Here is a 26,094-nt window from a genome sequence, read left to right on the forward strand (position 1 = left end):
CCTCCACAGCCTCCCAACAACTTTCGCAACTTTGGACATCGATGGTATCAGAAAAATCATCTTTGCACTGCCAGGTAACAGACCTGTTAATCTCTTAGCAGAATACCACATAACTGTTAGAAATGTGGTCAGTTTAAAACCTACTGTTAGTTGTTATGTCTAAAGGTAAGACAAGTTGATGCCGGTCACTGTAAATTTATTGACAGTTTCATTTCATGTTTGCAGCCCTGTAGGTGTTCCAATTCCACAGATCAGTTTTGGGCAGTTCATTTATTTCAAAGGATCAGTTACTTTTTGTATAATATTGGATAAGCTTCATTTTTTGCATTTAAATTGCAAGCATGACTTTCTTTCCTGTGTAACAGCTTCAGAAATCAAGAGCCCTGTACATCAATGTACTCCATATTATTGGTTGAAATGAATTGTGATCTTATTTAAATGCTGTGGTTTCTTTTTTGTTTGTATAGGGTATATGAATATCTGGGTTATAAGCTTGAAGTTCTGATTCGTGGAAAGTTGTTTAATGATTGAGTACTTGAGATCCTATACTGTGCTGACATTTTTGATCATTACCAGCTAGTGGGACCTGCAGTGACGTGACACCCCCCTCCCCCCCCACCCCCCAACTTGACCTTATTTCTATTCAGGAATATAGTAAATGAATAGCATGATACAAACTCATTGTATCCATTCTTGATGACCCATTAAGAGTGTGCCTCTTGAACAGAAAGCTTTTATTTCACCAGCTCATAAATGCGCAGCTTAATTCACATGACATGACACAAATCATGTCATTGTAATTATAAAGACATGGGGAAAAATTGGATAAGGCCTATTTTTGGGTGTGGGTAGCGCGATCTGCTATTAACCCGCGCCCGATGGCCCCTGCACAGGCAGGACGAGACTTTCATCGGGCCTGAGGACTTATCTGTAAGCAGCGTTGGAAATCAGCGTTGACACGAGGATTCGATGCAATTTGCACTTTCCACCAGCAGGGGTGCCCCAATCTCTTAACGGGAGGATATCTTAAAGGCAGCCTGCACCTCTTATTTGCAAGATATAAAATACGGGTCCGCACAGAGTCTGAACGGAGATCAGACATTGCACACGTAAAACACAGATGCAGGTCCTGTGCCTATGTTTACAAACTGATGAGTTATGTTAAAACATTGAATAACAGTTGCGAACTACTAAATCCCACATCCTCCAATCTGCATGCCAGACCTCACCAATCTGCTAACCTGAGTTTGTACCAGGCCTGCAAGAGTGCGTGCATCAAGGTTGTCTGCTGGTGCACTAGAGATCTTGGTGCAAAAGTTGGACAGAAGCAGGGGCATCCTATATCTGTGGGGGGGGGAGGGGGGAGGGGGGAGGGGGTGCAAGAGGCCCTCCAGACATATGCCCAAAAGGCAGGGGGAGACGAAGTCAATGCCAGGTGGATAGCACCACAAAAATGGATGCAGTGCAGGAAGTTGAATGCTTTGACATGAGTGGTTAAGGTGAGTGAGGTCAACTGTCAAGTAGCATCTCCTACAAACTGCACCACTAGCCGCATCCACTGCTCCATGCAGTACACCCCCATCACCCACATACCAACAAACTCTTTCAATCAGTTCTCAACTCTGCCAATCAGATGCTTCCTCTCACCCTCACACATTTCCACTGTTGCAAGCCGCCCACCCACAACTTACAGGCCACACACGCTGGCAGCTATTCAACCATGACAGGCACATCACCCAGATACATAGAATCATAGAAGTTTACAACATGGAAACAGGCCCTTCGGCCCAACATGTCCATGTCGCCCAGTTTATACCACTAAGCTTGTCCCAGTTGCCTGCACTTGGCCCATATCCCTCTATACCCATCTTACCCATGTAACTGTCCAAATGCTTTTTAAAAGACAAAATTGTACCCGCCTCTACTACTGCCTCTGGCAGCTCGTTCCAGACACTCACCACCCTTTGAGTGAAAAAATTGCCCCTCTGGACCCTTTTGTATCTCTCCCCTCTCACCTTAAATCTATGCCCCCTCGTTATAGACTCCCCTACCTTTGGGAAAAGATTTTGACTATCTACCTTATTTATGCCCCTCATTATTTTATAGACTTCTATAAGATCACCCCTAAACCTCCTACTCTCCAGGGAAAAAAGTCTCAGTCTATCCAACCTCTCCCTATAAGTCAAACCATCAAGTCCCGGGAGCATCCTAGTAAATCTTTTCTGCACTCTTTCTAGTTTAATAATATCCTTTCTATAATAGGGTGACCAGAACTGTACACAGTATTCCAAGTGTGGCCTAACTAATGTCTTGTACAACTTCAACAAGACATCCCAACTCCTGTATTCAATATTCTGACCAATGAAACCAAGCATGCTGAATGCCTTCTTCCCCACCCTATCCACCTGTGACTCCACTTTCTTGCAGGTGAAGGTGGCGCATATCAGGAGGCAGCAAGTGGCATTGGCATTTAGCTCCACGAGACTGTTCCACCATTCAGTGAGATCAAGGTGGACCTGTGACCTAACTCCATATACCCGCCTTAGCCCCAGATCCCTTAATACCCTTGGTTCACAGAAATCTATCAATCTTGGATTTAGAATTCACAATTGAGCTAGTATCAGCTACCGTTTGCAGAAGAGCAAACTTCTTCCACCCTTTGCATGTAGAATCGTTTCCTAACTTCACTCCTGCATGTCCTGGCTCTAAATGTTAGGCTATGTCCCCACGTCCTAGTATTCAAGTATAGGAGACCTCTAAAAACAGTTACAAATATATCGGCAGCCAGAAGCAATAATCCAGCCACTAATCTGTAAATCCTGCATGTTTCCTTCAAATAGCACTGTGGGGGTCCTCCAGGCACACTAAAACATGTTCAGATGGTCGTGGTTAAGACTGTGGGTTGGGTTGAGCGTTAAGTTCCAAAATGGTGTCTTATCACTTTAAATCAGCATTGCACACTGATTGTATCCATTTTCTCCTTACCTTACATGCAGCTGGCATTCGGTATTTGAGCACAAGCTAATACCTATACCAAGATGGCGTCCAGCGCACGTCACGCTGGAAATGTGCATGCGCAGCCAAGACTGCCATCTTGGCACTTCGGGAGGCCACATAACGCCAAAATAACGGCCCAGTTTTTCGCCCTCATTCTTTAAGTTGCGTTATTTTACTTAATGTTCATCAAAATAGCTGAAAGTTTTGCTTTTGATTTATACCTAATTTTTTTAATACAACTCCTTCAAATGACATGCTGTTAAATGGAGCAATATGTGCTTAGTCACTTATCTGCCCTCTTCACTTGTAAATGAAACCAGTCTTATCTCTAGTATTATTTTTAAACTCGTCAGTTGAACCCATTTGGTATGTCCAGCATATTTGGAAATGTGCATTGGAGCTGTAGCCCGATGCATTTAGCATCGATTCAGATTTTTTTTCGAAAACTACCAACTTAGTTGTGGAAAACAATGAGTGAAATAACTACTTATGATCTGGATTTTAATGCTAAGATTTATTTACTATTTAATGGTGTGATAGTAAAAAAATACTTTGGCGCTGAAATTGTTGGCAAAAAAATCATGACTTTTTTTATATACTTTGTGTGTAGGATAATACATAACTGGCAATGAATTATGAGGCTGCAATTCAGTTGAACAGTGCTGATGCCATGAGCCACAAAAATGAGCTGGAGTGGTTTAAGAAATCAGCAGAACCCCTGAGACTGGATTGAAGCCTTAAAGTCACCGCTATCTATTTGTTGATTGATTGTAATATATATTGAATAGTTTATTTGAAAATAACATTCGTTTTCAACTTTTTTTACCGTTATGCAGCGGGCGCGGTAGAGGCTGATGGTGACGTAGGATCTGAAGGTATATGGCATCACATGATGGGTATTACAGTATCACGAGCTTTTTTTTTCGACAACGAATTACCACTAAATAAACTATTCAGTATATATTATAAGCCAGTACTTCCTGTGCTTACACAAATAAGCAGATAAAGTTGTAGCGTTTTATATTCTAAGGTCTCTCTTTCACTTCCCTTAGCCTAGTTTTCCCAGTTATTCCTCACGATCATCTCCCCTTACCCAGGTTGCCTGATGCTACGCAACCTGCTTTCAAACCTCTGCCTATTTTTGCTTTGAACCAGTCAGTGGGGAAGCAGTGTGAATTGACTTACCCTTCAAATTTCCGACCCTCCCTTGGAGAATTTGCCTTCCTTCCATCTGCCAGTTTCCCAGCTGACTCCACCTGAGCTTGGAAATTTACCGTGTGCATGGAATCTGAGCTGCAAGCCTGACTCCAACCATTCTGTGGTATTGAGCATTAATACATGAATGCACTGTGCCACTGGGGCAGTCACCAGATATAGCATTATAAGTGAAAGACTGCCAGGGATTGTCTAACAGTCTTCTGCCAACTTTGTTCTCGTATTTCAGATTTTTAAAATCCTTAGCTGTTGCATTACAAGGACTCATGTAATATTTCTTACAGTAGTTTTGTTGCAGAATTAATACAGTGTGGAAAAGTATCATAGCTGTACTATTGTGCAGTGTGGCCAATATTGTTTAAACGTTGTCTTCCTTCTAGGAATAGAACTTGATTTGGTCATCATTATTTGGTAGCCTGCTAAAAGCTTTTTCAACAGAAGTATATTACTGACAACTAATCTGGTCCTTCCATATAGCTCAGCAGTCCTTCTATATACCCTGGCATGACTTAACAAAAAAAAGACTCCAATGGGTTGATGGTTGTTGTCAGACGTTGACCTGCTCAGCTCGGTCGGTCTCAGGGGAGAGGCTCTAAGTGGAGTCTAGGCATTTCTTCAGAGGGGGAGAAGGAAAATGATTTGGCAAGTCTCTTCCCACGCATCTCACAGTAGACCACTGGAGAGCAGCAGAGCTGAAGGCCACCAAATCGGGCTTCCACCTAACCTGTCTGTAGGTGATTGGTGTTGTGGTGTAAGGGACCAAAAAGAGGAGGGCAAAATAAGTAAATACGGCAAATTTTAACTTTTTAAATGTTAAAAAGTGGATTTCGTTGAGCTTTTTTTTTGTTAACTGGAAATTGGATTGGGCATCAACTGGAAGTCTAATCATGCACACATGGAAAAATTCACTAGCCAGCCAGGCCCCTTATATTTGAAATTTATTAGTTCTACTAATATTATGGTGAAATGCAATTACAGGACAACTTTTGAGTTTCAAACACTGATCCCTGTTGCCAGATCAGAACCAGTAAGCTATGTAGTTTCTCCCATTTGTTGTAACATTTAGTGTTACTAACTCAGAATACAAGGAGACTACAACTTTAAGTGAGCTGTGTGCCCATCATTGAGTTTGTCTTTTGTTGCTCTGTGGAAATAAACTGTTGTTCAGCCTTTGCAAGAAATAAAAATATATAAATGTGAAAGTGCTTTGGTTCTGGACGATGTTCTGATAAAGCTTTGGGCCTAATTTCTGAACGTCTGACACCCTTATAGGACAAGACATTTTATCATAATATTTTGGTTGGTGGAAGTGCCAAACTTTACAAGTTGATGGGTGCTCATGCAAAGTAATTATCATTTTGCAATACTTTCGAACAAGATTGCTGAGCCCTGAATAGAAAGTGTAAGCTCTTTCACACAGCAATTGTTTCTTCAGTACCTTGGGGTTGATATGGCAACTTGTCTCCAAAACATCTGTACTGACATAAAAATCTTGGTAAAATCATAATAACTCAGTGAAATATTTACATGTGTGACCATTCTGATGTTAGGGAATTCTCCCAATATGAGTGTTATCCAAGACATGTGTCTGTGCAGTGATGAAGTGTTGAAGGTGGGTTCTTGCTGGAAAAATAACGGCATGTTAACGATAATAATACGTAATCGGCCAGCAAGTTCAGGGGATTAAGTGAGTTGCGAATCTCCAGAACTTGCGGGTCGATTTACATCGCTCGGCTGTTTGCCTTGCACAAATGGCAATTCGCCCCCAGCCTCCCTGTTGTTTTTAAGAACTTGCTGGATTAGCACATTAATTACCTATTAAACTCATCGCAGAAAGTTAAGTCTGATAATTAACAGCATAAGTACCTTTTTAATGACATGATCATTGTTAATACAATGCCAATCAACCTCTCTGGCCCAGAAATTGAACAATTTAACCTGTGGAGTCTCATTCCTTCAGGTGGTAAATTGTTCTTAGAGATTTTAAAAATGTCAAATTTAAAATTTTTTGGTTCTTTTTCTTTCTTTTCCTTTCTGCCTCTCTTTTCTTAATCCATTCTTTCTTTCCTTCTCTTTATTTCTCTTTCTGCACCTGATTTGATTCTAATTCACCCTCCTTCTCAATCGTTCCTGTTTCTTTCTCTGTCCTTAAATCTCATTGATTAAGGAGATACACTGTTGGTCCCGCCGTTCACTGAGGGCCCAGATCCCCCATTGCCCTCTCTGCGCCATTATCGGCTTGCACTTCCAGCAAGTTACGCCGCAAAAATTTTTGAGCTGAAGGGTGGAGAAAAATGTCTAACTAAGAGGGCATTCCGCAAGATGTCCCGCTGCATCGAGATCCGCCCAATATTTCCCTGAATATCAGGGTGCAGAGAAGACCTTTCTCTTGCTCCTGGACTTGATATAGTCCAAAGCTGTACAGACCAGTGGATGGGATGGAAATGGCTGACTGTAAGCAAGTGTCCAATTTCTGTAGCTCAGAGATGGGGCCAAACTCTCTGCAAGATTATAACTGAAACAAAATAATGTTTATGTAAGAATACAAATTACTGAAGCTACATCTCAGAATTCTGTATCAATTTTAAAAAGTTTATATGGCATATTACAAACCACTTCTGCCTGTGAAACTCTCTGACACAGTTTCACAGCTTGGAGCTCTGGCTGGGCAAATGGTGGTTAACATCTGCATTTGAACTTCAGCGCAGAAGGGACAGGATTTTTGGAGCATACATTAAGCCATGGGGAAGCTCGGTCTTGCATTTTGACATGCAAAAAACTAATTTTCCGTGTCTTGTGCATTATAAGCAAACACAAGGGTCAGTTTTGTGAAACATCCAGGATTGCCAAACCTCAAAAATTCATGTATGTTAAAAATATACAACTTAGCTGAAAGTGAGATTGTATGTGATTAAAAACATTAAAGTATCATTTTGTTTTGCTCTGCAGATGAACAATGTACTTTTAAGTATAGTCACTCAGTTGAAGTGAAATCAAAGGATATACCCAGTTCTTCAATACATGTTGCTATGAGGCAGTCGGTTGATGGTTCATACGAGAAGGAAGAATTAATCTTGACTTATACCATCAGTGAGTGCACCAAGTGGAGGCTTGGCCACTCCCAGTGGGATGGAGGAACAATTAGTTAATGGTAGGCCAGGGTTACTATCCACCACAGGATAGGTGGCTGACTATAGAACAATGTTGGCAGAGACTTGGAGTCAGCCCAATAAACCAGTGAATAGCGTGTGGATTCTGAAAATGGGAAGGGATATAATTTTTAAAAGGAAGAAGAGGAAGACTGAAGTTAAGGAAATCAGTGGGTCATTTAATTTTTTTAAAGCATTGAAAAAATTCACACCAGAAAGTAGAAAAATGAAATTCCAAGTCCTCCAAAAATTGTAGTAATATTCATGTGTCATTTGGCAATATTGGACAGCTGCACTTGATATTATTCCCACTATCTCTTCACTTACTCTGCTTGGAGACAAAGTGTAATTTCATTGCAGAAAAGCAATTGTTGTGTGAACAGAACTGTTAAGTGAATATTCAATCAAAAGCAAAATACTGCAGATGCTGGAAATCTGAAATAAAAACAGAAAATGCTGGAGAAGCTCAGCAAGTCAGGCAGCATCTGTGGAGAAAGAAACAGAGTTAATGTTTCGTTAACTATTTCTTTCTCCACAAATGCTGCCTGACTTGCTGAGCTTCTCCAGCATTTTCTGCTTTTATAAGTGAATATTCAATGTTGATGGATTGTAAAATATTTCAAAAATCAACCAAAGAGGGCAGCGAAATGCAGCCTTTCCTGCTCTGCTGATATGAATTGATAATTTAATTGAACAAGTCAAACGGCAATGGAATTATTATCAACATTAACAAGTTGTAACTCTTCAGAATAGAGAGATTTGCCAAATTAGGATAATTTTAAGACTTACCCTGCAACCTGACTATCTGTAAATTCAGTTTGATAATTGTAACAAATTATGTTTTAAGAAATGGTCTTCTTACATCACTGAGCTTAGCCTGTAATTCCTTGTAATTCTGGTTACTTAAAGTATTAAATTAGTATTGATATAATGTTTGTTCTACACTAAAAGCATTTAGTCAATTGTAGCCTGAATTATTATTAAATCGCATATGGTTAAACAGTTAAATAATTATTTTAGATAAATATCAATTTTGAAATGTGCATGTTCTAGAGTTAAAAACTTAGCATAATGTTTATCATATAAAGACCTGTGTTATACAATGAATGCTTTTTGATGTTGTGAACTTCAGTATGCTGAAGCTTGAATAATAATTTGGGAAAAAAGCAAATTAGTCCAATTTCAGTTGCAAGAGCACCCTTCATAACTCACTTCCCACTGTGGTGATTTCACAGTAACAGATTTTTCATACTTATGAAAGAAAAGCTTGTGGCATTCTATTGTCCGTGTGATGCCCAAGGATTTCTTTTAGTTGCATTAATTATATCTAATTTGTGTAACCAATTACACAACAAACAGCTGCTACAACGCAGAGTGATTTGTAAGGAAGTGTCTTGCAATTGTCAGGCACAATGAATACTCCATCATGCATTCACCCGGCCTCTTTGTTTTACTTTTTCTTTCCACTTCACTGAGTGGAGGAAAACAGAAATGGTGGAGGCAGTTTTGAACCCAATTGAAGTTTTCTTTGGATCCAAGCAGAGGCTCTTGCATAACTCCAAGTCCGCCTATACTCTGAGCTTCAACCGATGCCAGTTCAGTAGATAAACTGCTCTGAACTGACATTTTCAGCAAGGGCAAAAAAGAAAAAATTGGGAGTCCCATTCTGCAGTCCAGAGTGGAAGCTTCTCAACACACTGCTGCTTATCTCCGTGATGCCTGCTTCTTATCAGTCACGTAAACAGTAAGGGGAGATTTGTAATGAATAACAAGTCATTTATAGAGTTGACACTGCAGCAAGTGTTTCAGCTGCAGTCACCACAGTAAAACAACAGGCTATCTATAAGAAAATACTTGGAACCAAAGAACAGAAACCATTAGCTCCCCAAGTGTGCCTTTAATTGATTTTTGGAGTTGAAGCAGTTGCTTGCTTGGTTCTAGGCATGATTCTCTTTGCATGCCACAGTTAATTATTTGTAATCTGGTGCTGTTATTTCATGGCAATATGATTTCACTGCAGGAAATCCAGTGTCAGCAGTTGTTACCTGCAATCTCTTTGTAATCCCTGCACTGAGGAAGATGCAAGGAATCCTTGATCCTCGACCCACCATCATCAAAGCCAGGGTAGGTCGAATAAGTTTACAGAACGTGAAGGCTCGTTATCACTTGGTAATATTTGAAAAACGTTTAATGGGGCTAGGTGGCACAGTGGACGAGATACTGACCGTTCAACACTCAGACCTCGGGTTTGAATGCCTCTCAGACTGAGGAGGTGGAAGCCTAATCTGTCTGCTGGCTCTAAGGGTTCTTTTATTCTGAATTCAGTTCCTGGTGAACATGGCCTCACAGCAAAAAAATTGTTCCTAATGTGGTATTAAATTGCAGGAGGCCACAGCACAGCAGGTGTGGGAAATAGGTGTGGGCAACAGGGGCTGAGGCGCTTGGCTGGAGCAGAGTGGGGAGAGTTTTCCATTTCCCAGCACGAACGTTTCTTGACTTTGTTGGATCAACCAAGTAGATTAATCCAAATTATACAGGTTCAGACGCCAGAGATAAATCAACTTGTTGGTTTTATTAATAATGACAGAAAGAACAAGAAGTTATCCGTCTGTGCACCTACTATAGTAGGATACCCATTGGGGTCTGCAAACTACTAACCAATCCAGGCGCGTTCTCAGCACGGAATACCAAAGAATTACTGGAAGTGAGCCGACTAATACACAGGGATGATTTGCTCTAAACCAATCAGTTCTGAGATTATTGTCATGTGATCTTTGTGTCGTTGTGCTACTACACCAGTAGATGGCAATGACGCGTCACATACAATCCATTCTCACTGGAAAGTTAGTGTCGCTTATGTGGAAGATTGCACAATTTTGCACTGTTATAAACATCATACCTTAACAGAATGATAACATCTGAAACATAGATGTGTTGGCTCCAAACTAGCTATAATTCCTAGCATTAATCTGACATCTCCTGCTTACTTAGTTTTTTCCTGTGGAATCCTAATGACCTCATCTAAACCATGTGTTAGCCTCAAGCACACAGAATACATTCTCATAATACAATGATATTAATACTGACTTCTGTATTGTTAAGCTACTTTTCCTACTATATTACACACAATCCTCTAGCCTTGGCCATAACAAAAAAATAATTTAAACCCAATGCATTTATTCTCATTTTTCCCCTTATTTTTTCCCTTCCTCTTCCTCTGAAAGTGATGGCCAATACTGGGATGAGGTCCCATCTGCACCAGCAGTCTTCCAGTACCTTACCTGGTGGCTGCTCTACAAGAGAGAGCTGAGGTAGTAACTACCAATCGAGACCATTTCTCAACCCATCCACTGCCTCTGTGTTGTCAGTATTGGATAAGCTACAATCTCCATTTAAACTTTGGGAAGGCAGAAGCCATTGTCTTTGACTCCTGCTACAAACTCCATACCCTCACCACTGATTCGATCTCCCCATGGCCACTGTCTTAGGTTGAATCAGACTGGTTGCAACCTCAGCATTCTATTCAGCCTCAAGCTGAGTTTCTAGCCTCATATCCTCTCCATCACAAAGACCACCTAATTCCACCTCCATAACATCACCTGCCTCAATCACTACCTCATGCCATCTGCTACTGAAACCCTCATCCATGTCTCTGTCAGCTCCAGACACCATTAGTCCTAGCTGGCTGCCAATTCTCCTCCCTCCATCGGCTTTAGCTCATCCAGAACTCTGCTGCCCATATCTTATCCTGCACTGTCCCCCTTGCCCAACACCCCTATCTTCACTGACCTGCATTGACTCCTAGTCCCTCAGTGCCTCAAATTTAAAATTCTTATCCTTGTGTTTAAATGACCTCACCCATCCTTATATATGTAACCTTCCCCAGTGCTACATCTTTCCCCCCACCTATCATTGGCAACCATGCTTTCAGTGGTCTCTCCCCCCACACTCTGCAATTCCCTCCCTGTATCATTCTGCCTCTCCAACTCTCTCTCCGCCTTTAGGTCCTTCTTTAAACGCCCTCTTTGACTCAGTTTTTGATCACCCCTGCTGATTTCTCTCTTTTCAGCTGGGCACCCATTTTGTTCCTTACACCTCTGTGAAGCATCTTGGAACATTTTTCTATGTTAAAGCTGCTGTACGAATGTAAGTTTTTGTTGTTCAGAGACTAGTCAGCACTAGTGAAAAGCATAACCAATCCAAATCCTACAGCTGTTGTCCACAAATGCGGACGTGTAGAGTGATCATGAAGAGAAATCATGGCCGATTTTCCCCCCCTTCCCTCCCACCCCCCCAATACCAAGAATGCTAAGGCCAGTGAAAGTACCCTCTCCAGCACCTTGGTGGTATTAGCTAACTCATCACAGACCAGAGACCTTCCTGGTTTGTGTGGTTCACCGAGCCATCAGAGGAGCTTTCCTTTAAGTAAACAAACTGTGTTCTTTCCAAAGAAGCTGTTCTGCAGAAGTTAGCATTTTGACAAGTAAGTTTTTCTTAAAGTTTTTAAGCAGCAATTGCAATTGTAGTCTTTCTATTTACTGCCCTTGGCACTTACAGATCATTTTATTTATCAATCATTTTACTGGAGCATCCCTTAAAATCGTTTGTCCCATCATTTTCTGGAATAGTCCATGATTAATTACAGGACCGCGCACAGAATTAACACTATCCTGTCTAGTGATGTGAAATGGGCTTCCAAGAAAACAAGGGGGAAGATGCAGAGGCAGATGCCACTGCAGGTTTAGGTCCAATATTGTAAGCCAAGGGTCAACCAAGGATTTTTTCCAAAAGTAATCTGTACAGCTTTGTTAAAAACATGTTCTTTTCACACACTGTTAACCGCGTGCAACAAATGCAGCTCTGTCACAAACAATGTCACCGTGGCAAGAAAATGCCTTTATCCAAAGAAACAAAAATAAGTAAACTTATACAGTAGACAGTAGATCAATTTAAAAACCCATAACAACTAAACGATGGAACAATAAAGATTGAAGGGTCTGATTTAATTTTGAAATAAATTGATCTCTGATGTCAGAAAGATAACTCTTTCCTGCAGACCCTCTTTTTATACATTATATACCATTTTCTGTATTGTTCTGGTTGATGTCCTACCTCTGGCTATTATTTGAATACACTGATATGCAAGAGAACTTCAGTGACTATGATATTTAAGCATCATCCATTATCAACCCTGGGGTCATAAATGACACAGTTTAGGTAGGAAGGAGATAGATAGAATATATAGCTGGGTTTGATTAGAGACTGGAAGCAGCCACCCTGTGGACAATTTAGCGATAATTTCATTTTAATGCTGTCGTTCTACAGTTGTCCTGTGACGTGAAGCTTGATCCACGGCCTGAATACCATCGCTGCATACTGACTTGGCACCACCAGGAACCATTGCCTTGGGCACAGAGTACAGGTGAGATTTTTGGAGCAATTACTGAATTATAACTTGTAATTATAATTTAGAAAATAGCAATATATACACAGAAAATGGATCACTCAGACACTATTACAAAGGTCTATGGTCATGAACTGGATTTGAAATTATGTATTGTACAATATTCAGATAGTTTTTTGCCCAACTTGAATTTGAATCATCCAGTAATTGTAATGATTGTCTTTTGGTCTGACACCAAGCACCGTATTTTAAGACCTTTCTAACCAAGCTAATGAGAAATCCACACAGGTAGAATTTCTCTTTGCCAGAAACAGAATACATACTCTCTCCTCCTCTGGAAACATTCCACTTACCTAAGTCCAGGGAGCCAAGTCTTGGCTGCTCTCAAGTGTGTGCAGGGATACTGCTGGAGTTTAACCAATTCAAAATGCACACAAGCTTCCTGCTGCTTGCCCAGACAGGACCATCCTATCCATTGGGCCATTGGCTTGTGTAGTTATTTGGAGCTGAGTGGGAAGAATCCCTACCAGTGACAATCTACCCATCAAGATTTATTTAGTGAGCCAGATTAGCTGGTCAAACATGAACAGTGCCCTGGAGTTCTGCAGATCTGCCTGGCTCAGTTATCAGGTCACCAAGTCTGCCACAGAGGTCTGACTTGGTTCTGAATTTCCAGTGTCAGGCATGTGTTCTTGGAGCCAAAGAGACCCCACTTCTCTTCACCTTCCCCACCCCAAATAGGAATAGGTGCAATAAGATTTACTTCCAGTGATAAGCCTATTTCTCGATGCAACTTTATTAACCCTTGCAACAAAAAATATTGTCCAGTGAACGTATTTTTTGCATCATCCCTTTTTCATTGAATTGGTGCTAGTGTTTGTAAATAATTGACCTATCCTCGGGCTAAGTGGAATTTTGATTTGTTTTTTTTAAAAAAAACAGCACAGCTTGATAACTGCCATCCTGGTGCAAGGGCTGCTGGATGAATCGTACTTTCAACCCAGCCTGTGGGGCAGCGATAAAACCAGTTTATAAATGTTACTGCAGCCGACACCAGGGCAGAGCACACCGTACTGCTGGGCACAGTACAGTGGTGCACCAACGTGCTGTTACAGAGTGCCAACATACAAGTTCCCAACCTTGAACATGCTGTAGGCAAGTGCCAGGAGGAAGTGCTTAAGCCAACGGGATAGAAAATGGGATGCAGCAAAACGTTCATCTCAAAACGTTTTCGGCAAAAGCTGGTAGTGCCCTACACTAGGGACAGTCCGTTGGGTGGGAAGAAGTACAATGGAAAGAAGAGGGAATACTTTTTTTAAGCTGGCAAATTTGAAGTCACAATATTATTGGTGGCAATCCTTAAAGGAAGAAATTAAGGCCACTGTGCAAATATTAGTCTTGTAATGGCTCGCATGGAGCATAAACACCGGCATAGACCAGTCGGGCCGAATGGCCTGTTTCTGTGCTCTAGATTCGAGATAATTCTATGTATTCTCTTTAAGCTTTCTGAGAGATATAAAATATGAGTGGTTTTTTTCCTATTGTAAAACATCATTCTTTCCATCAAACATGAAAGGATGGGAAATGCACAGGATCACTGTTGCAGGTACATTTTTGGGGAATGTATCAGCTCCCTCTCCAGTGTGCTCACCTATCACCAAAACAATTTGCCCACAAGGAGAAAAAAGCAAACCACTGACATCAGTTCTCAGTCCAAAATATAATAAGTTGCTATAAACTCTCTTTAGAGGTTTTTTTATTTACTTTGGATAAAGAACAGATAACCCCCATCACACAATCACTCTGAAAACCCACGCACTGCAACCCCAGTGATTATGCCAGCTCCATACCCGTCGTTTTCCCCCAACACCAATCCCACAGGAGTCCAGTCCGCAATATTTACCTACTCGCATACCAAGCAGTCACTTCTGTAATCAGAAACTGGTCGCAATAAAACAAATTTAAAATTACAGCAGGACTGATCAAAACCAGTTTTCTCTTTTGGCTTTGCTCATGCCCAAAAATGAAGAAAATGCCTCTTTCTTCTGTGTCAGCTTTTCTAACACTGTCTAATTCTTTGTCTTTATGTTTGTTTTCAATTCTTCCAGTCTCCTTTTCTTTCTTTCTCTCTCTTCTACCCTCCCCCCTCCCTCCCCCCCACCTAGAGCAAGTCTGTCCTTCTCTGTATATCCTGTCTTCTGTATGTCTCTTACTCTCTTTGTATGCATCTAATACGTATGGTCTTTCTCTTTATGTGTGTCTTTCTCCCTTCCTGTTTACCTGACACACTGTACGCGTCATACACATAATCTGTCCCTTTCTTTATATCTGTCTGTTTTTTTTGTTTGTCTTGCGCCTTCTCCTTTTCCTGTCGGACTTAGCGTTCCAAACCTATGACAGCTGCCGAAATGACCTTGTCATTCTCTGGGAACAGAACACTGTCATCTTGTTGCCTTTGTTGGAGGCCCTGAGTGTTGCTTGGGAGGTAGCAGAGAGGCAGGTGATAGTCAGGCCAGTAGCTGGGGAATTGGTCCTCATGGGTGATAATACATTACAGTGACATGGTTAGCACAGACCAATCAAATCTGCAAGATTGCATGGATAATTATCTAAAAGAAATAACAATACAACTTTAATAGCATTTAAATGGCCAACCAATGTTTAGTCTCTGCCAAGCTTCATCGTTGGGTGAGATTTGGTGAGACAAGCTGCACTCAGGGTTGAGCAGAGAGAAGTGGAGGCAAAGCACAAGTACTTGACAAGGACTTCAGTGAGGGCAGGGAGCACAGCTAGAGTACCCGGCATGGGTCTCAATGAGGCAGCTGGAATTGAACTGAGCTTCTTGGGTGACCTGCAAGGTAAGAAACAGTGAGAGCTGGCGCATTTTATAGAGGGCCCAAATGAGAGGGAAGGAGTGGAGCACTTGGGGATGGGTCTAGGAGAATAGAGGCAGCAGAGCAGAGCTGTAACGCTCTGTGAAGGAAAGGGGTCCAGAAGGGAGCAGAGGTTGGACAAAGTGGGTAAAATGCCCTGGGAGAAGATTCCAGGGGACTAACTTGGCTGCAAAGAAAACTGGTAAGAAATGTTTATTCCAACAATCTGATTGGGCCGAGGTCAACATTGACTAATCAGGCATGTTAGAGGCTCACATTAGTAAAGCAATCTCACAATGTTACAGGCAGAAGATTATTTTTAGTAATATAGATAAATATCAGATTGGGATTTAGGCGAAAGCTGGGCATCCCAAACCTACAGTTTGATCAACAATTTTTGCTTGAATAAACTGCTCTCTGTCATTACCCCTTCACTCCCAAGGAAGATTTTGAAAGCAACTGTTTCTGTTCTGCAGGGAATCAGATGAGCAGTCGTCTGATGAGCATGCGTAGTGCCAATGGACTGTTGATGCTCCCTCCAAAGACAGAGCAGTACGTGGAACTCCATAAGGGTGAAGTGGTAGATGTCATGGTGATTGGAAGACTATGATGTCACCACAAAAGCAGCGTCGGTGCATGTCTACATATCATTGACTGTATCCTGTAATATGCAAAGGCACAGCTAGTTTTTAATGATTTGGATAAAATTGATCAGTGTTGTTGACATCTTGAAGAAATTGCAAAAGGAAAATCAGATAAAGTAACTGGAACGGGAGGGAGAGAAAAGAAATACATTGAATCCATTCTGTATCATATCCAGAGCTAAGTTTCTCTTTCATTACAGTTGCTTTATGTGTTTAATGCTAGGTCTGATAGCAGTAGCTTTTGATAGACAGCGGTAGGTGCCTGCTAAACTTGTGTTTTCTCATCTTCAGATACAGATACTTATGCTACTAGCAAGGCTGTCTGCTTACTTTATACTAGCTTAGATAAACACAGCTATTATCCTTATTAGTACGCAACATAATTGCTTCACAAAGAGCTTTGCTTGTTCTTTATCTTGTATCTTGTGTTCATGTGCTCAGTGCCAAAAGCAGAGTGGCTGGAGTGGACTGAGTTGGTATATCGCCCTTTCAGTGCCATTGACTGGGAAATTTCCCAGCAGCCACCTGTCTCAGCTGACCACCTAGTTGGACAGGAATTGGAAATCTTTCATTTGAACAAAGAAATTGCTTCCTTAAGTGCTGACAGCCTTTTTACCAATTTAAAAAAAAGTGTACAGTAATACAAAGATTGATATTGTACAGATAATAGTGTACCAGCAATCACATGGTAATTCCTAGCAATGAAAGACATTTAACAACACTGTACCATAACATTTTCTGTAATGATATTAAAAATTAATAAAAATCCTTGATCATTATTAAAATTTATCTGCAAAGATATTCAGTGTTTTTAAAAAACCTTTCTTGCTGCTTTTGTAATGTAGTTACATTGTCATGGTGCAATGTGGAAAATGGCCTTGGCGTTTTAAGCAGTTAATCAAATAAATCCATCTTTTTATTCAGGAACATCTTCAGGAAGTTACAGGCATTAGAACCACTGCACTGTTCTACACTGTTCATAATTGTGCTCTTTCTATCACTAATCAAATGCTACTTACCAATTTCATTTCAGCGATCAGATTGATGGTTTAGCATTGCTGGAACGAGGCCTGATTTTGCAAAAGAACATATACCAAAAAAGGGAAAGAATGAGTTGTATTTCATAGAGTTTCCACTATTTGCCTGATAGTTGTCTCAGAAATCACTCGCATAAATTAACAATAACCTACAGGTTCACCCACTGCCAGTTCCCTCCAATAACAATCTTAAGACTGCTGGTTCTGAACTTGGCTGTTTTATTGCTGTGTAAAATACTTGAATATCTTATACCAGTCTAGTATTACAAAGATGAAAAATTTATCAGACTGTCTGTCATTAATGAATACTGTGCTCACAAGATAGATATGAATGAGGAAGGCCAATCCCAGCTCATCCATCAAGAGAGCACCAACAGTCCCCCACATTAAAGCAGCTTTTTCCTGTAATTGCAGGGTTTTTTCCTCCACCCAATGTCTGTCCAAAACATTGATCACTCTCTGTGTCAAGCACTTCCTGACATCAGTTGTAAGTTTGCTTTTCCAATTGCTATTTATCCCTTCAACTCATTAGATACTAAATACACACAATTTGATACTGGCTACTTCTGTTTTGGAAAACATAAAGTAGCATCATAATTGCAGCTCCCCAAACTAGACCTATAACTGACCTTTGCAACAGCAATGTGCAGCGAACAAGGGAAGGAAAACATTTAGGAAATGTCAGAGTAAATTATGGGGCTGGGGGGGAGGGGATCAGGGACTCAGGAACTGAAGGGGGAATCCTTTTGCAGGTTCCCCCTCCCAGTTTAGGCAGCATGCTAGCTGCAGCTAACATAAAGTGCTCTTGTACAAAATGTGCGAGAGCTTAATTTAACTACTATCAATTTAAGAGTATACTAATAAAACACGGCATGATTTCCCATCTGTTTAGGATGGGATCACATTATCCACTCTGCTCACCCATCTGGAGTTAGCATCGATCAGTTTTTTTCGTTTGTTTTCATCTTTCCACGACTTACTGCTGGTTTCGGGGTTCTTTTTGCTTTTTTTCTCAGAACAGTTATTTTTCTTCTGAATTTTTTTTTAGAAATATGTTAGGAAATGTTTATGTTGATGCCAAAAGAAGCAAACGTCTGCAGCTTCACTGGAAAGCTGACTGTAAGCATTTACAAGACTTCAGCAGGACAGAAAGAGCTATAAAAAAAAGCTACATGCAAAGGGTGCTTTTAGAATACAAACTTTCACAGGGGGTCCGGGAACAGAGTGCAAACTGATGAGCTCCACAGCAGTCACCTATTCAAATTAAAATTAATTAACGATGGGGGTTGGTTCTAAACATCCCATATTTCCTGGTCAAAGTGGTGCAAGAAGAAAGAAGACATCCTAGAAAAATCACCAGGTGCCAGCACCAGTGTGACCCCATCTGCATTATCCCACCAACCACATCTGCAGGCTCGCACACATTTCCCTGGTAATGATTTAAGACAGCAGGTTCCAGGTGAAGAGGGAGCCATTTGGAATTGTAGCAGTAAGTTGTGGAAAGATGAAAACAAACAAAAAAAACCACCTCCCCTTGACATTCAACTGCATTACCATCAACATCCTGGGGGTCACCATTGACCAGAAACCTAACTGGACCAGCCATATAAATACTGTGGCTACAAGAGCAGGTCAGAGGCTGGGTATTCTGCGGCGAGTGACTCACCTCCTGACTCCCCAAAGCCTTTCCACAATCTACAAGGCACAAGTCAGGAGTGTGATGGAATACTCTCCACTTGCTTGGATGAGTGCAGCTCCAACAACAATCAAGAAGCTCGACATCATCCAAGATAAAGCAGCCCGCTTGATTGGCACCCCATCCACCACCCTAAACATTCACTCCCTTCACCACCAGCGCACAGTGGCTGCAGTGTGTACCATCCACAGGATGCACTGCAGCAATTCGCCAAGGCTTCTTCGACAGCACCTCCCAAACCCGTGACCTCTACCACCTAGAAGGACAAGAGCAGCAGGCACATGGGAACAACACCACCTGCACGTTCCCCTCCAAGTCACACACCATCCTGACCTGGAAATATATCGCCGTTCCTTCATCGTCGCTGGGTCAAAATCCTGGAACTCCCTTCCTAACAGCACTGTGGGAGAACCGTCACCACACGGACTGCAGCAATTCAAGAAGGCGGCTCACCACCACCTTCTCAAGGGCAATTAGGGATGGGCAATAAATGCCGGCCTCGCCAGCGACGCCCACATCCCATAAACGAATATAAAAAAAAATCTGCAGCAAGGACCCCTGCAGCGGATCTCCAACGCAGGGACAGCACTGCCATCGGCAGTCAAGTTCACCATCGAATTCCTATCTCTGCATCTGACATAGGGGTCACCACCTGCAGTATCAGCCACCCTGATGCCCACAGATGTATCAAACAAGTGATTCATGCATTGGTCAGCATTCACGCTTATCCCACTAAATAGCAACAGAAACATGACACAGCTGCCCAATGACACTGCATGGATGCATTTCCCAAAGTACAAAAGTTCATTGATAGCAACTAGGTCATCCAGGCATCAGGTTCCTCTATCAGCACCACTCATTCCTCTTTACCTGTGACTCACCACTGCCACCTTCTCACGCTCATTAATTAAGTGTTCCGGGATGTTTTTGGCTCTGCTCCTAAGCATTGGTGATGGAGGCACTGGGTGCAATGAGATGCTGGCTTGTTCTGCAGAAGCCAGAAAGCCCCATTGCTGGCAACCAGGAGTACACCCAGACCATGCAAATGGCCCAGGCCAGAAAATTTCAGCAAGCTCCTCCCAGCACCTCCAGTACGCTGCACCTATCTGGCACCCGGCAGGGGGCCCCCAGAGGAAAATCAACACTCTAGTATGTAATGTTTGTGTGGTTGTGTGTATGCCTGTGTAGAAGTGAGTGAGAAATGGGACTAGATGTACTATCAAGATGGTACTAGCACCAAGCTTGGGAGGAGATCTGCAGCTTCATCTTTCTTCCCTCCACGTTCTTATATACAAATAGGTCCAGGTTGGTCTTCAACAGAGTCCAGGGCTTGTAATTTATGAGCCCTGCAGCAGTTCACATTTATTCCCTTGTATTGTTCCCTTGAACTGGAGGGAGGCCTATGTGGAGCCTGTATTTAAAAGGACAGTAAGTCGGAACTGGGAAATTACAGCCTTTAGTTTAATTTAGGTTAGCGGTAAGTTGCTAGAAGGAATCATTAGAGAAACACTGTACAACTGCTTTGATGGAAATGGGGTTATAAGGCAATCTCAAGATAGTTTCTCGGAAAGAAGGTTTTGTCTCACCAACCTGGTTGAATTTTGTGAGGAAATTACGAGGTTGGTGAATATATGTAGCTTGGTAGACATTGTGTATCTTGATTTTCAAAAAAGCCTTTCACAAGGTGCAGCACAAAAGGCTAATTGAAAAGGTTGAGTCCTATGCGATTGGCAGACAAATTTTGCTTTGGATAAGGAGCTGGTTGCATTCTCATAGACGGACGGTAGTTATTAACGGTAATGGTTCCACGTGGGTGATTGTTGGTCTTCACCATCGTTATCAATGATCTGAATGAAAGCATCGGGGGAACTGTTAACAAATTCACAAATGATACAAAGATAAGTGCAGGTGTAAGTGCCTTTGATGAGAAAGATAGATTGCAGGCAGATGTAGATGTGATGGCGGAATAGGCCTGCTTCTCGCAGATGTCTTTTAATATAGATAAATATGGGGCCGGATCTTGCTGGAAAAATAACGGCATGTTAATGATGTACGCCGTTATTAATGCACAAATTGGCCAGCAAGTTCAGGGGATTGAAAGATTCGCCGTGAGTTGCAAATCTCCAGAACTTCCTGGCCGATTTACGCCACTCCACCGTTTGCTTCGCACATTAATTGCCCATTAAACTCATTGCAAAAAGTTAGGGCTGGAACATAACAGCGTAAATACCCTTTTAACGACTTGATAATTGTTAATGCAATGCCAATCAATCTCTCTGACTCAGAAAGGGAACAATTTAAACCGTTTGATTTCATTTCTGCATGTAATCAATTGTTAGAGATTTTAAAATTGTCACATTTAATTTTTTTCTTACTTTTCCTTTCTCTTTTCTTCCTCTCTCCATCCAATCTTTATTTCCCTTTCTGCACCTGAATTAATTCTAATTCACCCTCCTTCTCCATCGTTCCTCTGTTTCTTTCTCAATGCTTAAATCTCATTGGTTAGGGAGATGCACTGTTGGTCCCACTGTTCACTGAGGTCCCAGATATCCCATTGCCCTCACCACGCCGTTATCAGCTCGCACTTCCAAAAAGTTAAGGCACAAAAAATATTTCGAGCTGAAGGGTGCAGGATAAAGTCTAACTAACGGCATACATCGCGAGATGCCCCACTCCAGCATTATCCAGCCCATAGAAATGCCAAGCATGTGTACACCATGCAGGGTTGCATGAGCAAGGCTGTTGGGCAGGAGAAGAACCTGAGTGTTACCATGCACAAGTCATTGAAGATCCACAACCAGTGCTGCGAGCCTATTGCAAAAGCAAATAAAGTATTAGTATTGCCGGGACAATTAAATACAAAACAAGAAATACTATTCTGTCTCTGTATAAAACCTTGGTTAAACCTCATCTAAAATACTGTTTCCAGTTTTGGTCCCCTCAAATGGTGGATCATATATGGGTCCTGAAACAGGTTCTGAGGTGCATCACGAGATTGATACGTAGCTTACAGGCCCTTGGTTACCATGATGGGCAGAGACAGCTGGGGCTTTTTACTTTAGAAAAGTGCGGGCTTCGAGGAGATGTGATTGAATCTTTATAATAATGAAAGAATTACATTCGGTTCACATGGATAGTCTATTTGAGCAAGGTAGGTTAGGGGGTAGCGGGGACATTAGTATACATTACATTGGCATTTCTCCAACAAGAAAGAGTCTAACCACCTCCCCTTGACATTCAACGGCATTACCATTGCCGAATTACCCACCATCAACATCCTGAGGGTCACCATTGACCAGAAACTTAACTGGACCAGCCACATGAATACTGTGTCTACAAGAGCAGGTCAGAGGCTGGGTATTCTGCAGTGAGTGACTCACCTCCTGACTCCCCAAAGCCTTTCCACCATCTACAAGGCACAAGTCAGGAGTGTGATAGAATACTCTCCACTTGCCTGGATGACTGCAGCTCCAACAACACTCAAGAAGCTCGACAAAGCAGCCCGCTTGATTGGCACCCCATCCACCACCCTAAACATTCACTCCCTTCACCACCGGCGCACTATGGCTGCAGTGTGTACCATCCACAGGATGCACTGCAGTAACTCACCAAGGCTTCTTCGTCAGCACCTCCCAAACCCGCGACCTCTACCACCTAGAAGGTCAAGGGCAGCAGGCACATGGGAACAACATCACCTGCATGTTCCCCTCCAAGTCACACACCATCCCGACTTGGAAATACATCGCCATTCCTTCATCGTCGCTGGGTCAAAATCCTGGAACTCCCTACCTAACAGCACTGTGGGAGAACCATCACCACACGGACTGCAGCGGTTCAAGAAGGCGGCTCACCACCACCTTCTCAAGGGCAATTAGGGATGGGCACTAAATGCCGGCCTCGCCAGCGACGCCCACATCCCAAGAACGAATTTTTAAAAAAGCATGGATCTTGGTTAGATGTTAGGAGTTACTTCTTTTTACAGTGTCGTCAACCTCTGGTTCAAGTTGCCGGCACATGTTTTCTCAGTATAGCCAATATAATTGCAAAAAATGGTAGGTGATTATTGGGGGGATGTGTCTCCCAATCACTATGGACTCGTGGAACTCATTTAATAGCCTTTGGGGGTCAGATAGGAATTTCCCAGAGTATTTTCATAAATTGGCTTATGGTTTTTTTCTCTGTTTTTGCCTCTCCCAGGAGGTTGCATGGCTGGTTGGTCGGCTGGAGGTGATGGTTGTGCAGAAGGTACACCATGATAGTGTAGGACAGGCTCGATGGACCAACTGGTCTTCACCCATCCTTCCTTTTCATATGTTTTTATGTATCACAAGGGTAAATTTTTGACTGTGTGCCTCTGGAGGTTGATCCTCATCCACCAGAAGTCCATATTAGAAATTCAGGTTTGCATTGCACATAATCTTCCAACTATAACGATTGGAAAATCATGTGTAGTGCATGCTTGAATTTCCAGTATGTGTGCCTGTCAGGGACGGCCCCCTGTCTGGAGCTCAATGTTGGAACATTATCCCAATATGCCTTCTTGTCAAGCAAGCAGAGGAGTTGTCTTGACATGTTGATAGTGTACGTACACATTGCTGGACACTTGCCCAAACTTCAACCTATTCTGAGTGTCCATAAGTGGCTATGCAGCCATTGTTACAATGATTTCATGTGCCATTAAAGATATCAAGGTTTTCAGCTGTAAGTTGCAGCTTGAGCAGGTGCCCTATTGGAGTATGGATACGCATCGTAAACAATCACAGATCTACGGGGTTGTGTGAGGGTTTGGCATGGGCCAACAGTAACTGTGTAATGGACTGACAAGCAGTACTCTGTGATAAGCATACTTGGTAAATGGTATTGTTGGGTAGTCTTAATTTGGCTCCTTCCTTAAGATGTGCAAAATCTTGTGCATTTGTTCCCAGATTGTCCAAGTCCTGTATAGTGTTGACCCTCCTGCACTGTATTGCTGCCCTCTGAGTAGGGTGTCTGAGGTACCAAACAGATCGACCCTCCTCACATCCACCTCATGTAGCAGCACTTCCACTTGCCAACCAGCATATATTGGGTTTAGTTACTGTGCCAATCCATCACTTGCCCATAGACCTTCATTTCCTGCCAAAACATTTGTTTTTTGCCAGTCACCACTTCTTGCACCAAACAGCCTTTAGAGAGGCTAAACAAGAGCTTCATTCCTAAATGCAGCCTTAAGTATCCCACATTCCTTTAATTCGGGTGTCAGCCCTTACACACAACAGAGGTAATTTTGACTTTGGATCAGCTGCCCATTATATATCTCTCCCAATTTTCATTTCCATTGAAGTTACCCAAAGTCGAAATTACCCCCAAAATCTCTTGCCCATCCCCTTGATGAGCTACCACTTGCAGGCCCAGAACGGGTTGGGTGCTCGCCTTACATACCAAGTGAGTGTCAACTTCAGGTGATCCGGTGGGATTGGCACACCTCAGTTTGGGTAAGTGAAAAGCTCATAGCATTCTGGTCCTGTTGCTTTAACGCTGTGCATGTGAGGACATGACTGGGCTCGATTGCAATGGCTTTCACTGTGAAACAGATCACAAGCACTCACTCTCCAGGGTTACAGATGGAAATTTTAAACTAAGAATGGTTATTATGGCTATGGTACTGGACGAACAACCTACATGGTTGTGAGTTTAAATCCCACCATGATGAGCTGTGAAACTGAATTGAATAAATCTGGTAATTTGTGGGCTAGCAGCAGAAACTGACCATGAAGGCTGATATTTTGTTATTAAAAATCCACTTGGTTCACTGATGTACTTCAGGAAAGGAAACCTGCTACCATACCTGGTCTGGTTTACACGCGACTCCAGTTCCACACTCGATGATTGACTCTTAATGCCCTCAGGGCAAATAGAGATGGACAATAAATGCTTGCTGGTGTTCCCACACCCCAAGAATGACAACAAAAAATGAGTGAATATACAATGTAAAGATTGTTACAAATGGCATGAAAAAATTTGTGCTCAAAAAATTGGAAAAACGTCAAAACTGTGTGATGGCTAAAGTGAAAGGTAGTGGTCACTGTTGCTCTCGGACCTTGGGCCTGCATTGTCTTTGTGTTTCTTTACCCCTGTCACCAACTTGATTCATTGTTGTTGGCTGGACTGATCGCAGACTCTTCAATACTGCCACTGCTGTTGTATCACTTGATAACAGTCGGGCTTCAACAAACGTCTACACAACAATGGATCACCCTTTCTCAAACAAACTCAATTAGCTCATTTCCTGTCAAGCAGGGGTGTAGGCAGCAAATTTTAAATTATATACACTTCTCCCTAATGGTGCTGTCTGCCCTAGCCTCCGCCCAGTCACTCACTGGTACATACATTTCTCGGGGAGCCTGGGGAGATACTCTTCTGGAAAACTAGAATTTTCACATTAGAAAGAACACAATATGTTATTTTTAAACACTTTTTTTACTTTGCAATCTGATAGACTGAATGTAAAAAATTACAGGAAAAATAAGAGACCAACAGGCCATCACTTCAGCAAAAGCTCCCTCAGCAGTCACCATCCCTGCCCTCCACATCCCCCCCCCCCACCACCCTCCACCCCCACACCCTGTGTACTTCACAGAGCCACTCGGTCCTTCTCACTGCCTTGTCCAAATTCCAAAGGCACTTGCTTCCTCTAACCACCTCCCCCTGGTTCACAGAGATGTTTTCTCCACTAACCTCCACCCTCAATTCATATTGGCTCTCTTCTACATAAGAACATAAGAAATAGTGCAGGAGTAGGCAATAAGGCCCATCGAGCCTGCTCCGCCATTCAATCAGATCACGGCTGATCTTTGACCTCAACTCCACTTTCCCACCCAATCCCCATATCCCTTGATTCCCTTAGAGTCCAAAAATCTATCGATCTCAGCCTTGAATATACTCAACGACTGAGCATCCACAGCCCTCTGGGGTACGGAATTCCAAAGATTCACAAGCCTCTAAGTGAAGAATTCTTCCTCATCTCAGTCTTAAATGGCCGACCCCTTATCCTGAGACTATGACCCCTAGTTCTAGACTCTCCTGCCAGGGGAAACAGG

The 26,094-nt window shown here is 42.3% G+C and overlaps 1 protein-coding gene across 2 annotated transcripts in view; it reads left to right on the forward strand.

Moving 5' to 3' along the window:
* LOC137326344 (gephyrin) overlaps positions 1-17,071 on the forward strand; it is a 491,797-nt gene extending 474,726 nt beyond the window's left edge. For both annotated transcript variants that reach the window (XM_067991340.1, XM_067991341.1), the window contains exons 20-23: positions 10-74; positions 9,382-9,485; positions 12,687-12,783; positions 16,115-17,071. In XM_067991340.1, the coding sequence (XP_067847441.1) occupies positions 10-74; positions 9,382-9,485; positions 12,687-12,783; positions 16,115-16,248 (400 nt within the window). In that variant the 3' untranslated portion in view covers positions 16,249-17,071. The remainder of the gene's footprint in view (positions 1-9; positions 75-9,381; positions 9,486-12,686; positions 12,784-16,114) is intronic.
* The last annotated feature ends 9,023 nt before the right edge of the window (positions 17,072-26,094 follow it).

This window comes from Heptranchias perlo, chromosome 10, assembly GCF_035084215.1.
Source record: "Heptranchias perlo isolate sHepPer1 chromosome 10, sHepPer1.hap1, whole genome shotgun sequence".
NCBI classification, from domain to species: domain Eukaryota; kingdom Metazoa; phylum Chordata; class Chondrichthyes; order Hexanchiformes; family Hexanchidae; genus Heptranchias; species Heptranchias perlo.